Source organism: Sphaeramia orbicularis, chromosome 9 (genome assembly GCF_902148855.1).
Source record: "Sphaeramia orbicularis chromosome 9, fSphaOr1.1, whole genome shotgun sequence".
Lineage (NCBI taxonomy): Eukaryota > Metazoa > Chordata > Actinopteri > Kurtiformes > Apogonidae > Sphaeramia > Sphaeramia orbicularis.
In genome coordinates this window covers 49,211,950-49,229,085 of record NC_043965.1, presented here as the reverse complement: position 1 = coordinate 49,229,085, position 17,136 = coordinate 49,211,950, and the positions used below count along the sequence as shown (strand labels likewise).

General features: G+C 39.3%; 1 protein-coding gene across 1 annotated transcript in view; it reads left to right on the top strand.

Annotated features, from left to right (window-relative positions):
• The window catches only part of cspg4ba (chondroitin sulfate proteoglycan 4ba), a 56,869-nt gene that overhangs the window by 10,951 nt on the left and 28,782 nt on the right, over positions 1-17,136 (top strand). Inside the window, exons 2-4 of the mRNA XM_030143145.1 lie at positions 5,238-5,401; positions 9,575-13,147; positions 13,828-14,301. Coding sequence (XP_029999005.1) covers positions 5,238-5,401; positions 9,575-13,147; positions 13,828-14,301 — 4,211 coding nt within the window. The remainder of the gene's footprint in view (positions 1-5,237; positions 5,402-9,574; positions 13,148-13,827; positions 14,302-17,136) is intronic.

Genomic DNA, 17,136 nt, shown 5'->3' with positions numbered 1-17,136 from the left:
CAGTTAATGTGTATTATATTGGATTTCAGCTGTTTGGCACAGAAACCAGATCTCAGCCACTCACCATCCATCCATCCATCCTTCCATCCTTCCTTTCTTCCTTCCTCCCTCTCTTTAACCAGGTGGAATCGTCGTGTTAAAAAGGTTTTGAAGTTCAATGTAAAAACTACTTTAAACTGGTAATTAGGGCTGTGCAATTAATCGAAATTCAATTACGATTTCGATTATTACACGCAACGATTACAAAAATTATGTAATCGAGAAAAAACGATGATTAATTTTGAGTTGTTTTAATTCACGCGCACGCAAGCTACCATGAGCTGCTCTGCTCCGCCCCCCTCTAAGCTACTGCTGCCAGCTAGCCGGCAGGTCCACCCCAAGAGGAAAGTTGTACCTAGCGGTCTGGAAACATGGCAGGAGAATCACAGCAGAAGTGCTTGGTAAACAAAAAAGGCAAGTCCAATTCAATTGTATGGAATCACTTTGGGTTTGATGAAGAAGACGAAGAGCAAAAACACATCACGTGCAAAAAGTGTTTCGTAGTTGTGTCCGCACTGACCGCTAACACAACAAACATTTTTAACCATCTAAAGTTTAACCACCACCACCTTTATCATATTCTTTATCTTATGAAAAACTAAAACGCATAAAAACAACTTCGTCCGCAATGCAATCTTCAGTCTCTGAATCTCTTTACACTGCAACTCCCGTATTAACTTAACCCTAACCTGTATAACCCTAACGTACGTATTCTATAGGGTGTCCCATAAGTCTCCATACAAAGGAAAAATAAACGTTTCTTGACATAAACCATTTTTATTTATATAATATGCTCTATATGACTGCCATTTTGTCGGGAACACATTTCAATGCGTGTCCTCCACTGCTGAAGAACTATAAAGAAGAAATATAAAGAAATACATGTTAGAACCATATGTATTATGTCTCCTATGTATGGAGACTTATGAGACACCCTGTAGATGGCTGATGTATACAGAAGGCCTGAACTGAAACCTCACAGCACGCCACTGAATTTACTATGTTTCATACTACATTGAACATACTTGAATTTATAATTTGCACTTTACGTGAGTTTTTTTTTTTTTTTTTATTGCTACAGTTCTATGGCAAGTCTATAGCAGTTTAATTACAGTGCACTGTTTGTTTACAAAAGGAAACATACTTGAATTTACAGTACACTTATTTGATTTCAAAGATTTTTTTGTTTCGTACAAAAGTGAAAATACGTTGTTTTAGTGGTTAAAAGCTTTATTTATGTTTAAAGAGTATATTTTACATTGTTTTGCAAGAAAAAAAATAAACAACTTTAAGGTTAACAAATAATCGTTTTTAATAATCGTGATTTCAATTATTGCTAAAATAATCGTGATTATTTTTTTTTCTATAATCGAGCAGCCCTACTGGTAATAATACTTGAACAATTAGGCCTATTTCTGTTTAACTTTAAGTTGCGAGCTTTGATAATTAAGCTGTGGTAATAATTGACCCTCTTGCGAATGCCATTTTTGTTACTGTATTTTTATACAGTTTTAAAAGGAAAATATTTTCAGTCATGTTTTTCTTCTCTTAATATCACCAGAAAAAATTGCTTAAAATTATGAATCATTCATCATTCTTGAATAAATCCTTTTGTAATTTTTGACCATATCTTCCCACCTTAAATGTAGTGTGTGCCAGGTGTTTGTGATAGCTTTATTTGTGCCCTCTACACTTAAATCCTGTAGGTTACTAACTGGCTGGTTTAGTGGTTTAATTGTGTTAATTTACAGTGCACAGATACAGGCATGCCCTCTCATTTGTGCATTAACCTCTTTTAGAGGAACAACAATGGATTAATTCGCATTAACTTCATCTGTCTTCACAGTGATTCATTGTTTGCCATTAGTCTTTTTTTTCCGCCCTGAGGTAAAGAACTGTGCACAGATATATCAAATGTGAGACTGACATGTTTCCTCATGGAGGATGAAGATGTTTGTTATTCCTCTTAATATGCAGGAGACTTCTGAGCTCATTAAAACCTAAACTGGTGGTGCCAGGGCATGGAGGCTGAGATGAGAACGCCTCAGAGCGCGTTAACCCAGATTACAGGGTGATGTGAAATGGCAGGGAGGTGAGGTAGAAGAAACAGCTGGGTCCACGCTGGAACAGGGGGCCACAGACAATGTGGGGACGTCAGAGCCTTTCATGTTCAGGTTGAAGGTTCCTGTCAGGCCAGGGCAGGTCCAAACCTGTCTGCCTCCATCCTAACCACCTCCACATCCACTGCCTCGGTTTGTACGCTGTTTTTGTGCCACTGAAGTCACATATCTTCACAGGTCGGATTTGTCCTTCCAAGTGTTTCAGACTTTCTCCTGAAGCTGTAAATCAGTGGGGACATAAACCTGCAATTCTGCCACAATGCACGACTTTCATCCTAAAGCTAGTTATTACTCTATAGGTAAAGCTTTAAAAGTCATAATTTTGCTCTTGTCTTACTCAAATGACTGTCAATCATTATGTGCGAGTACATAAAGTACAAATACAACTGGCCCACCAGGAAGGTCCCACTAAGCTCCAAAGATCCAAAGAATGACAAACATTCTTTACATCAGGTGAGGTACTGTATAATTTGTGCAGAGTGTGTGTTATAAAGCTCTGTGAGAGTGTGTGTTAGTGTGGTTTCCACTTCCACACTCTCTGCTCCACTTGTAAAGAACAACCAGGATGATAATTAGCCTGGCTTTTATATTTAAATGTCACATGTTGGCTATATTAAGACCACAATGCTTGACCGGACTTGCTCTGCGTTTGCTGTATTTACCGCTTTACTGTACTTTGTGTTCCAGTTGTTCCGTGTACTCTGCTTCAGGTTTTCTTATACACTCACTGAACTCTCTGCAATATGATGATATATTTCATGTGACAACAGAAAAGGTTTTGTATTATACTATTGTCATGTCTCATAGGACTGTCTTTACTGTAGGAGTCATCACCTATATAAGGGCTTACATTTTTCCAAGGAGACACTGTGGAAACAATTGGGATATTATGATTTTAACATACAGTAGCAATAGAAACAAGAAATAATCAACATTTCCCTGTGTATTTACATTATACAGTTTCCTCTGGCTATTTGGTGTACTTGAATGCTATACGAAGTGATAATGTAGATTGCAGAGTTTACAAAATGCACCTGAATACATCACACGAGCAGGTGAGTCCCAAATTCTGACAAAGAGCAGAGGATAGATGCAGCTCAGTGAAGAGTGATCACTGAAAATTGTCCAGCCACAAACAGAAACAAAATCCAATTCACATGTCCACCATTATCTAATATAAGACTATTATATCCCGTGTATATCAATGTTCTTATTTCATATATCGGCCGATATATCGGTTATCGGCTTTTTTTTAGCCTCAAATATCGGCATCAGCCCCAAAAATCCGGTATTGGTCCGGCTCTAATATTAACGTTATGTACTGAGCGTTAATGTATTACATGTATGTACAGTATTGTGCTAAAGTCCTGGGCCAACATTAGGTTTGTTGGTTCAGTCAAGTTCTATTGACCACATGTGAACATTTCTCAGGCTCTATATTAAGTCCTATCTGGATATATGGGACATATGTTCAGCAGTAAAAGAACTGAGGAAAAACAGCTTCTATAAACCAAAGTCATCTTTAACCCTTTTGTTCAGACAATATGAGATTTATTGCGTTAATTTCCTGATGTTTTAGACCAGATTTCATTCAACACGTTTCTGTTTCTGTTTGCGCTGCTTCTTGTCATGAGGTCAGAGGTCAAACTAAATAGTGACTTTAACCTTTAGAAAACATTTAGTTCAGTTTTTTGTGTGTCTCTTAAGGATGTACACATTTACTGAATTTTCTTGTATCTGAGGAAAAGAGAACGAGAAATAAATCTGTATGTTCATGTCAGCCCTGCAAGAACAACAAAGCTAAGGGTGGCAATCAAAATAGTTACCTCTTATTTGTTTTGTATCATATATTTCAGTGCACAGTTTATTGGCTGAAATTTTTCCGAAAATTTGAACTCAGAAAATGTGTCCAACCAATTTCTTGAAGACTATTCACCTATTTCAAGATTCTGTATTGTCATTCAGCATTGGTATGATGAACGTAATTATGATCCACAGGAAAAATTTGAAAACAGAGCACACACAAATTTAAAACTTAAAAAAAAAAACAGAGCAAAGTGCAGATAATAATGATAATAATAACAATAACAATAACAATAAATTGACGGCAACATGGTGGTGCAGTGGTTAGCACTCGTGCCTCACAGCAAGAAGGTCCTGGGTTCGATCCCAACACCAGTCGACGGGGGGTGGGACCTTTCTGTGTGGAGTTTGCATGTTCTCCCCGTGTCTGCGTGGGTTCTCTCCGGGTACTCCGGCTTCCTCCCACAATCCAAAAACATGCACTAATAGGTTAATTGGTTAATCTAAAATTGCCCATAGGTGTGAATGTGAGAGTGATTGTCTCTATATGTCAGCCCTGCGATGAACTGGCGACTTGTCCAGGGTGTACCCCGCCTTCGCCCCTATGCAGCTGGGATAGGCTCCAAGCAACCCCCGTCACCCTAGTGAGGATAAAGCGGGTTCAGAAAATGAATGAATGAATAAATCGACATAGAAGAGAAGGAGAAATGACTGAAATATGTTTATGTTTATGCATTTGGCAGACGCTTTTTTCCAAAGCGACTTACAGGGGAAAACCAATTAAATCACTCAATCAATCAAATTTTATTAAATATAAAGATAGTTGCACATTATATATAGTATAGCATGTTATATTATAGTAATTGCACTTATATTGTGTAAGTATGTTGTATGGCTGTGGTGTAGTGTTATTTTTGCGCATAATGAGCAGCACCGGAGTGGGTTATTGTTCAGTTGTGCTTTGAGTTGTACAGTCTGATTGCGTCCTAATAGCAGCTGTTTCTGAGCCTGGTGGTTGTGGCTCTGATGCTTTGACACGGACAAAGTGGTTGAAATGAGGATATGTAAGAAATAAAAAGAAATAAACCATGATAATTTTACTAAATTAAACATTACTCAACTATTTCTTCATTGAATTTACACAAAATGTGCTATATTCTAAGAATCTGTGGATTTGGAATGACTCATATCAGTGTGTCTCTAAATCCTGGAGAGGGAATCCAACATCTGAACCGAGACATTCTCCTACTCAGTCTCTTCCTCTCTCTTTTTCAGCTTCCTTCTACGGTGATGGCTTTGTACAGCTCAGAGCAACAGAGTCGTCCGACCATAACACTCTCCGCATTCGCTTCCGAACCTCCAGCACCAGTGGGCTGCTGTTTCTGGCTGTGGGCCAGGCCGACTACTTCCTACTGGAGCTCCATGCCGGTCGCCTGCAGGTGGGTACATCCACTGCCGCAGCACATGAGCATATGTGTTCAAGCATACATGAGCGCACACATGCACATGCACCCACACATATATGCATACAGTACAACATAGACTGCATATGTGCGCCAGAAGTCACACAGACACACACACACTGACCTTAAGCTGTAACTTCATCTCAGCTGACAGTGTCAATCTCTCAACACAGTAACGTAAGCAGACAAGCGCTGGTATGTTAACTCTGTACCAGTCACTTCATGTCACAGTGCACACCACCACATTATTAAATCAAACCTGAGTGTTTATGCCACGAATGAGTGACATATGACAATAATTCCTAAATTCAGTGATAGATTTGCAAAAACGGAAGACTAATCAGCTGATTGTTTGCATGATCAAGTGCTTTATAAATTGTCATAATATTGCATACACATGTACAAAATAGAGCCGCCAACTAATCAGAAAAAGTGATTTCTCGCACGATTTGCCGTAATTAGCACTAGTTATGTTTTTTTTATGCCTAAGACTAGATACTGCAGGTCATTTCTCCCTACAACCATCAGCCTCTGTAACAGTTCACAGTAACCCCCCCCCCCATATCACACCATGTGTATATAAATATGTACACATATTATAAAAATATTTATGTAAATACAACATTCCTTATTTTTCTCTTTATATTTCATTTTTCACACTTACTTGTTGTTTGTTGCTGCTGTTAACTGTGAAATTTCTCCACGGTGGGATAAAAAAGCCATATTATTGTTTTTCCCCTAAACACAGATTCTTTCCTTTAGATGGTGGTGGTTTGTTGATAGGGGCCACTAAGACACCTCTCCCACTCATGCCAAATATTAAACATGTTAGTTATAGCTGTAGTTCATGTCAAGATTTGCTGAAGTTGTTTTTTTTACTTTGTGTTTAATTTCTGTGTGAATATGTTTGGTTTGTTGTCAAGGCTGGTGTCTTGTTTTCTTCCCAACATGATCAATTGATGAAGTGTAACAAAACAGGGCAGTGGATGTGACAACATACACAGTTCCAAAAGTTTCTACGTTCGTTTGATTACCGTTCAATGGGTTAATCTAAATGGGGTCAGTGGCTTTTCCTTAAGTTTAAGTGGTGTGGAGACGGAACAAGACCCTCAGCTCCAAAATGAAGCCAGTAACACCACTGATGGTTGCTGGGGTTAAGGTTAGGTGTTTTACTTGGACCATGGAATAAAACAGTGAAATTACTTTTTAACTAGCGTTCAGCGTTACATTACCCATGACCCCTCTCCGGTGGCTCTGACCCCTTCCTCTTTGGCAGTTTGTCCAAATATAGCCATTTCTGGCTCCAAAAAGCCAAATGGTGACATCCAAATCACTAACTACTGGCTTCAAAGCAGCAGTTTAGAAACTAGTGAGCAATATCATGGTTCCTCAATCAACTAATCAAATACAGTCATGGTTTTAAACAAAAATGTATTAGTGTGGACATGGGCTGAGGGTTCACAGGATAGAAAGATGTGGGCTTAGTCCACCTTTACATTCAGCCAGTTACAGAGACACACCAGTCTGTTTACATTAGCAGAGGGTGAAACATTAGCATGTCACATATATGTCCATATATGGTGGTGGGTTCATGTAGGCTACTCTTGCATTGATTATTTCAATCCATATGCTGTATACAGTTGTTATTTTTGACCACTGCAGAGAGAGAGAGAGAGTTTATTAACTTATTTTTCAATCTTTTCATAAAGTAGAATATATGTATTGTATAAATAAAATGTGAAGACTAGACATGACAGACTTTTTTTTTTTAGTTTTTCTTGTAGTCTTGATGCCAAAAATAGACCGCGGGCACAGTAAAGAAATTCTGGTAGGTTTTTATCCCATTGGGATGCAGTATTTTTAGCCCCCACACAAGCTTTGCTGAAAGGATTTAAGGTTGAAACACATTTGTTAGTTGTCAAGACTGCTGCTAAAAGAGCTTTGTAAGCAGCTCTGCCATGCTAAGTCAGAACACAGAATGGACAGATGTATGATACAGAGCCTTTGGAAGTGCAGACAGACTTTCAGGAAAAACACAGAGTCCTGAGATCGGCATTATAGCTTTTGTGCATCCGACTCAAGAAATCCTTGTGACTAAGCTTCTATTCGTGTTAGATTTGCGCTGCTAGGAATGAGTCACACAGACAACTATGGTGCATTGTTGTACTTCACTGAGCACGAGGACAGAACTACTCGTCCCTCTGCCTTTAACAGGCACAGATCACCAAATAATTTTTTTTCTTCACTTGCACAAGTTATCCCCGGGTGTGGGGTCTCATTCCATCTGAGTCAGACATGAGTGCATCTCCCTGAAAACCAAGGCATGAATAGCAAGGACTCAGTTGCAAGCCTTGACAAGCATGTCATCAAAGTGCAGCATTAGTTTGAGGTAGTGACATGATGCTTTGAGGACATAGCTGAAGGCGAGGGAATACTAGTGCACTTCCTGCTTTAAATCACTGACAAAGTATACAGTTATAACAACAGGTGACATCATGGAATATATGTCTGGATCCTGTATTTCCCTTTCCAGCTGTCTGCACTTAATCATTTAGTTCTTTGAAGTCGTGTCAGTCTGCCCTTGAACAAATGTAATATATGACATATATGCCCATACATCTGGAGTCATATATGTAACCAATAAGACAGTATCTTATTATCACATGTATCTTGTGATTATACAAAGATATATTTTGCAGACATATATGAAATAACCAAAAGCGTGTAGTCTGCATGTATATCATTGGTGGAAAAGGTTTAGGTTTAAGAAGTACCAGTACAGCATTATAAAAAAACAAAGTCTTACTTAATTACACGTAAACAAGTATTAAAAGCAAAATGTTGTTCAATCATTTTCACTAAGCATAAGCTTTGGTCCCTCTAACAACATTAGATTAATCAATTGTGAATCAGTATTGTCATGAAGTGACTGTTAGAGCTGCTGGAAGTGGAGCTACTTTAAACTACTACAGATCAAATTTAAAACCAGATAAAATGGGAGAGGAAACAGGGTAATTATAAGTTCTGATGTGTGTACAGTTTTTGCTATACTTCCGCCCTATGGGCAATGCCAGGAATCCAGTCGATCTGTTCATCTGAGATTTTTGTCCAACTGATTTCTCAAAGACTATTCACCCGATTCTTTCCAAATTTGACACACATTTTCTTTACCACCAGGAGAAGTGCATTGTACAGTTTAATGGCTGAATTTTTTTGGAGAATTTGTCAAACCAATTTCTCAAAGACTTAGAATAATGTTTATTTTTGTCTGACTGAACTACCAAAAGATCCCCAGTAATTTAGTTTAATCTAGTTTACAATTATCATTGATTTAAATTCTAAATTAACCCCTGACTAGGCAGGGTATCAGTGAGCAGAGGGTTGTGCAGTGGGAGTGGGGGTATTAGTAAGCTCTGCTTACTTTTTCACTTGTCTTTCTAATCTTTGATTTTTGGAGATGATATAGTTATTTATTTGAGCCAAATCACAGAGGTTTAAAGGGAAGGGTCAACTTTTGATGGAGCTGATAACAACTCGGAGACATCTGAAATATTATTTCAGATTACACAGTGCTTTTTTAAGACAAAGGTAAAATACAAATGTTGGAAACCACTAGTTTAATTTGTAGCTCAAAGCTGTGCCGAACTACAGTACTTGATACGATATTACTTTCCATTACCATTAAACATTCATCCATTCATTCCTTGATTTTTATGAAACACTTAACCCTTGAGAGAGTCATGGGGATGCCAGAGCCTGTCCCAGCTACCAGTAGTTAAAGGTTGAGTCCTGGATGTGGCTCCAGTTGGTCATAGGACTGGCATATACAGGCGAACAACCATTCACTCCATGGGTGACTTAAATTGACTGGTTATTAAGACATGCCTCTATTAAAGTGTACGTTGTTGGATGGAGGGAGAAAGCCAGAGGGAACACACACAGACACATATAAATATTTATTTGTATTCCATATGCATATATTTCTTCTATGGAAATTCAGTTTATGTAAACATTTGTGTATGGGAGAATTTAAAATTGAGCATGAATGTTTATGTTCTTGACTTTAATAGTAGGTGTTAAGTGTAGTTACTGATGTGAATTTTACATTATAATGTGCTTAGTGACCTGATTGTTTCTTTATATTCCTAGCTAAAACTGGACCTTGGATCTGGAGAACAAGTGCTACAGTCAGAGAGAGGAACACAGCTCAATGATCTGGCCTGGCACTCTGTGGAAGTCCACCATGAGCAGCGCAATGTCACTTTGACCGTCGACAAGAACTCTCATACCAGTGTGAAGATACCAGGTTCCCATCACAGCCTCAACATTTTAGATGGTCTCTATGTTGGAGGGTCGGGAGGTTTGGACAGACCTTATCTCCCAAGGGACCCTGTAGGCTTCAGAGGCTGCATGGATGAGGTGCTCTTCAATGAACATGACTTGCTGTCATCTCTGAGACCGTACACTGGATTCAAGAGTGTCTACGAGGTGTCTCTTGGTTGTAGTCCCCAGTTTTTTGCTACTGAAGTGGATCCTATCAGCCTCTTCAGCTCCAGGGCCTACATTTCTCTGCCACCCTGGAATACCCAACAGGAAGCTGTATTTGAATGTGTTGTGCACACATCAGCTAAAGAGGGAATTATCTTGTACAATTCTGCCAGAGATGGAAACTTTGTAGCTTTGGAGATTCAGGAAGGATTGCTGGTAGCCATTGTTGGAAAGGGTGGAACCAAAACTGAGCTGCGTTCCTTGACGTTCATCAATGACAGGAAATGGCATACTCTCAAGTTGCACTTCAGTTCCAAAAGCCTTGAGCTTTCTGTTGATGGAGAGCTGGTGAAAACCAGTATTAACTCTCGTTCCAAGGGGCTTCAGCTTAAAGGTCACCTTTTTGTAGGTGGTATCGACGACAGCACCAGATCAGAAGTTAAGAAGGTAGGACTGGTCTCTGTGTCTGGAAAGCGTGTAAGAGGAGGTTCTTTCAAAGGGTGTTTAAAGAACATTGAAGTTAATGGAGTAAAAGTGGGTCTCTCTGCTGCTGTAGTCACCAAAGATATCTCAGTTGGTTGTGAACCTGAGAAAGTACCAGAACCATCAACCACTGTTAGCACAACAAGTGTCCCAGGCTCCCTGTTACACTCAGTGACACCAACACCTTCACTCTATATGTCCACTCTTGCAAGAGGCTTGGACAGAAGGTATGGTTTGAATTTTGTTCACCTCAAAAACCTTGTTGTTGCAGAAGGTGGTCGAGCATCTCTTGAGGCCAAACATATCAAGGTTCTCCTGGACTTCAAGAAGCTTGGAATTCGACAGTCACAGATTATGTTCCGAATTGAAGAGCAACCTCAGCGTGGTCAAATAAGGCTTGATGTTGATCCAGACCAAGAAGAAAGCACCTTTGGCATGTTGGACCTTTGGCACGAACGAGTCATGTACATTCATGGAGGCTCCGAGGATCCTGATGACTTCTTTATGTTTTCAATCTACTCTAGCAGCAGAAAGCAGGTTCCTGATTATTTGAAAGGCAGTGAGTTGTACCGATACAATATTACCGTCACACCCACCAATGATGCCCCTGAATTAAGCCTTCCTGAAGGGAATCTCTTTGTTCTGTTGGAAAACTCAAAGAAACGGCTCACCACTGATGTTCTGAAGGCCACAGACATTGACAGCAGCTATGCTGACCTTGTCTTTTCTGTCCTTGGAAACCTGAATGCAGATGCAGGATATCTGGAAATTGAAAATAACCCAGGAACAGCAGTGACATCATTCTCATACAGAGACTTGGAGGAACTGAAAGTGTACTATGTACACACAGGAGTTAGAAACTCTAGGATAGTGCTTAGAGTTAGTGATGGGGAAAAGGTTAGCAACACTGTGGTTCTGAGGGTCATGGCTGTAGCACTGGAGTATAAGATTGCCAACAACACAGGCTTGGAGATCATTCAAGGAAACGCAGCTATAATTGGCTCAAAGCAGATAGCTGTGCAGACCAATGCTGTGAAACAGATTGTAGACATCCGATATGATATCATTGAACCTCCACAGTATGGAGAACTCCAGAGACTTCACTCAAGTGGTGAATGGAGGCTCACTGACTCATTCTCTCAGAGGCTTCTAGAAAAAGAGCGCTTGAGATATGTTAACAATTATCAAGAAATTCAAACTTCCAACGCTACGGATTACTTCAAGTGCAAAGTTACTGTGGCTGCAAGGGCAACAACTGAAATTCTCTTCCCAATTACTGTGAAGTGGGTGAAGTACACCCTAGTGAGAAATGTAGTAAAAGACATGGATAAAGTCCGGAAAGTGACACTGGACTCAGACTATCTTTTTGCCACAGCAGAAGGTGTTCTTCTGTCGGAGGATGACATGTATTTTAGGGTTCTCACCACACCAAAGAAAGGAAAACTTCTGCTGGACACTACAGTGTTGGGGAAAAATTCATCCTTCAGTCAAAGAAATATCACAGATGGTAAAGTGCATTATGAGCTAGTGGACAGGCCTTATGAAGATACCAGTGACAGGTTCAAATTCCTGCTGTTTTCCAAACATGCTCAGTCACAGAACTATGATTTTCAAGTTTCAATTAAAGCAGATGTCAATAGTGTGTTTATGAAGAATGAAGGGCTCTCTCTTTTAGAAGGAGAAAGTAAACTGATCACAAAAGAAGAACTGTTTTCAGAGACTTTGAGCACAAAAGCTATGTATTATACTGTGATAAACAGTCCTAAATATGGAAAACTTGCACGCATCAGTCAGTCAAACTCAAATGCAAGCTATGACAAAATCTTAACATTCAGTAATCAAGATATATTAGAGAAACGGTTAATGTACATCCACGATGATAGTGAATCAATTCAAGATGAGTTCACTTTCATAGCCTCCACCAGCCAAGGGTTCAAATCTACCATTACGGAGGATGAAATTGGATGCAAAGAAGGAACATTCAACATTTCCATTCAGCTCGTCAATGATCAAAAGCCTGTACGTGTCATTGATAAAGTTTTCAACGTAGTAAGAGAAGGGCAGAGGTTACTCACTATCGAGGATTTGTGTTATCATGATGCAGACTCTGATTTTGATGATGGCCAGTTGCTTTACACACGTCGTGGAATCCCGATGGGAGACCTGGTGTTGGTGAATGACACTACTCACCGGCTTTTCCAGTTTCACCAGAAAGATTTGGAGGAAAAACGTGTATTGTTCATTCACAAAGGTGTGAGCACTGGCAGGTTTGTGCTCTTCGTCTCTGATGGAAAACATTTTGTATCAAGTCTGTTAGACGTCAGTGCACATGATCCTTTCCTGAAGGTTGGTAACAATACTGGCATATTAGTTCAGAAGGGAAAATCAGTCACTTTTTCAACCACTAATTTCAGTGTTTTATCCAACCTGGACATCAGAGATGACAAAGAAGTCCTCTTCAGGCTGGATGAGGCTCCTAAATGTGGGGTACTTAAACATGATGATAAAAAAGTGAATTTGTTCACATTGACTGAACTAAAGGATGGGCTTATCTCCTATTGGCACAATGACAGTAAACAACTGGCAGACCATTTCAGTTTAACTGTGAAAGCTAAAGATCTTCAGCTGGTGGCGAGGATTAATGTGAAGATTTACCTGGAAAGTCATCAGAGACCGCCCATCATCCAGCATCACAACATGTTACTGGTGGAAGAGGGGAAGCCAGTCAAGATTGATGAAACGAAACTTGAGGTGAGCGTTGAAACAAAATTAAATACCTATAAATGATGAGGGACTCGAACAGTTTTAGGAAATCTAAAAAAAAATAAATAAAAATCCTGTGGTTTTAGAATTTGGTATAAGTATTCTGCCCTTTTCAGCTTCAGTCCATCAAAATTTTCCTCACAATAGCCAGTAAAGTTTAAACTAACATAGAAGCCTAAAAGAAAACCAGTGAGCTCCTCCAAATGCTATGAAACTAAAAACACTGAAGTATGTAACAAAAATGAAACCCTAAAGCAAAGTTTAAAACTAAATATTTTAAAAGAAATCATTTAAATCATGCTCATAAGCAATATCAATACCATATGGGATGCAGAATATTAATAACAAGAATATAGCAGATTGATGTATATAATGTATGTACTTGTGGATTTTCAGGGCTGTGTTTCATAAAATAAGATGAGCCTTCAGTTTTACTTCCCCTTCACCTGAAATTAATGTGATGCATGATCACAGTTAGTTAAAAGAATGGGGCCATAAATGCTACCATTAAAGTTGAGCTTCTCCTGCTCTGGGTTTTACCTGAAAAAACGAATGCTTACCTGTTTGTTCTAAATTTTACAACGACACATTGAATTGAAAACAACATGAAAGGTAAACTTCAGTGACACATGGAACATTTCACAGAATATGTTTTCTGATGTTTGCAGGTCACTCATGAGGACAACCTGCCATCTGAGATTGTATTCACAGTCAAGGCTGCCCCGTCTCATGGCTTTCTCCGGCGTTTCGTTGAAGCAGAGGAGCGTTACATCGGAACCAAACAGTCTCCTGTCAAGACCTTTACCCAAGCTGACATTAACGGCGGGAACATTCAGTACATGCAGGTGGAGCCCGACCAAGTGGACGACACCTTCATCCTCGACGCCACCAACGGCGTTACTGACGTCAGCGATATCAAGATGTCCGTCGACATCATCCCACGCCTCATCCCACTTCAAGTCGTCAATTTCACGCTGGATGAGGGCGGCTCAAAGGCACTTACCCAGGAGCTGCTGAAAGTAACCAACCGACATTTTTCTGGAATCAACTTCCTGTATGCTTTGACCGAGCTCCCGCTGCATGGCCACATTGAACACGCTCGACACCCCGGCGTACCCCTCACCTCTTTCACCCGGAGGCAGGTGAGGTATTTCTGCACACACGTTCACCGTGTAGTGACCTATTTCTACAAACTAGTCAGGAAGAATACAGGATTTGTTTACTGTTTTCATGTCATGTCACTTGCTGTTTTTTAGCACACATTATTTAATTGTATTTAACCCTTTTCCAGTGATGGAAGAAGTATCTTTATAATCCTTTACTGAAGTAAAAGTAGTAATAGTACACTGTGACAATACTCCACTAAGTAATCATTAAGAGCTTTACCTATCGTTAGCCTCATAGCATAGTCTTTTTTTTTTGGGTCATAGCCAGTGTTGAAAAATGAATCAGCAGTGTTATGAAAGTAAGCTCTCACAATTTGGCCAAAAATATAACTTAGGCAGTCATGCTATGAGGATAATGAAACTGAACGTCTCTGGCAACGTATTTTGGGTCAGTTTGTCCAAGTAGAGTTACTGTCACACATGAACAAATGGGCAGTTGATCCAGTAGTGACAGGCAGCAGAACCAACCCATAAAGATGGAAGATGCTAAACAGCACGTTGGCCCTCTGGATGGAAATATGAGGTCAAAAAAACCCAAGCCGGAACAGTCGACCAGCATAAAGTATCATACACACTCTGCAGGAAGGAGTTTTCTTTTCACTGAAGCATTTCCAGCTTCAAATACCACATTAACGTGAAGCATACGTTAGTCGGGGATTCTGCTAGCACTTCGGCTAATGCTTGGCCCAGCTTGGACAAACACGTTCAGTTCATATATTTTCCCTTCTTTCTTGAGTCTGTTTGCTCATGCTAAATGAAACACGATTAATCTACAGGGTGGGGAAGCAAAATTTACAATGAACATTTAGTTGTTTTTTCTCAGCAGGCACTACGTCAATTGTTTTGAAACCAAACATATATTGATGTCATAATCATACCTAACGCTATTATCCATACCTTTTCAGAAACTTTTGCCCATATGAGTAATCAGGAAAGCAAACGTCAAAGAGTGTGTGATTTACTGAATGCACTCGTCACACCAAAGGAGATTTCAAAAATAGTTGGAGTGTCCATAAAGACTGTTTATAATGGAAAGAAGAGAATGACTATGAGCAAAACTATTACGAGAAAGTCTGGAAGATACTATTAAAGAAGAATGGGAGAAGTTGTCACCCGAATATTTGAGGAACACTTGCGCAAGTTTCAGGAAGCGTGTGAAGGCAGTTATTGAGAAGGAAGGAGGACACGTAGAATAAAAACATTTTCTATTATGTAAATTTTCTTGTGGCAAATAAATTCTCATGACTTTCAATAAACTAATTGGTCATACACTGTCTTTCAATCCCTGCCTCAAAATATTGTAAATTTTGCTTCCCCACCCTGTAGATTAAATGTAAATTATATTTAATCGTGATTAATCGAAATTAATCCACAGCAACCCTGTGGTGAATCCGATTAAACATTGTAATCGTTTGACAGCCCTAATATATATACAAACATTCAGAATCATCACGATTGAAAATGTGGTTTTTACCAGATGGGAAGGGGATAAAGAAACTGTAACGTGAAAAGGAACTAGAGCTGTCAGATTGTGTATCAAGAGTCCAATAATTGTCTGCGAGATATAGTGAAGTGCAAGTATAAAGTATCACAGAATGGAAGTACTCTGGAGATAGTGAAAATTTGTACTTGAATGACAACTAGCCAGTTACATGCCATTGCTACTTCTTATTCCAAATCATTTTTACAATATACCCCCCCCAGGCCACGCCCCTCTAAGCCAGACTGAGTGGCAAAAACCAACCTGCTCAACATGACGGAGTATAACAGTAAACACAGCGAGACCGGGAAAATGTGAAATATGAAATTAAATTAAGGACAATTGGACTCGACAAGGATCCGTACGAGCTACCAAAGAACAAGTGGTCCACGAACATTGACATGTGGGCCAAAATCGTATATCCTGACATCCAGGGTGTAGTGTAGTTTTTACCTGAAACAAATATACATGGTTTCATCATCACTGACAACCAGGGTCCAAAACTAGGCAGAGAACCAACTGATCCAAAGTCCATTTACAGTAGACCATGTACTGACCCCAGTGAATATATGAATGATCTACTGGTACTGAGGAGATTTACGTCTAGTTAATATCAAGCACTTTGTACAACAGAGCTACAACTGCTTTGTACGAGCAGGGTACGACTTTATTCTTGTAAATTATGATATTTTTCCCACCTGTTTTTAAATTACGACATTATTCTCGTAATATTATGGCTTTATCGTCTGAATATGACGACTTTAATCTCATAAACGAATGATAGTTTTGTTAAATTATGAGAGTTTTTTTTATAACTACGACTTTATTCTCATAACATTGGGATTCTTAATGTTTATTATCATAAAATTACGGGTTTTATATCGATATTATATGACTTTAAACTCATAGTGACAAGTGTTTTTATTTTCTCATTTGGCCCTAATACGCCATCGTAGGTTTATTTTCCAGTACTCCAGTATTTGAAAAACTAGGTTAGCCTCAGTTTCAGTTAGTTTACTAATCCTGTAGGAGCACAAGGTTCAGAATCACAAAATGAAGACAAAAACCATGAAAGATCTGATCATGAAACCAAGAGCTTTACTAAGAAGTAACGTTAGCCAAAACAATACGTCATTTAAGGTACGATTTTACCCACAAATACAGCATAAATGAATGTTGCCTGACACCAAACGGGACCCACAAATCTAGGTTTGGTTTCCTGGATTTGTGGATCCATCTACTTCTCTTTTCTTTGTCTTTCGGTGTCTGTAAAACGATAGCTCCAACTGCTTTTCAAACCTGTTCATACAATCAATCGCACAACAGCTCTG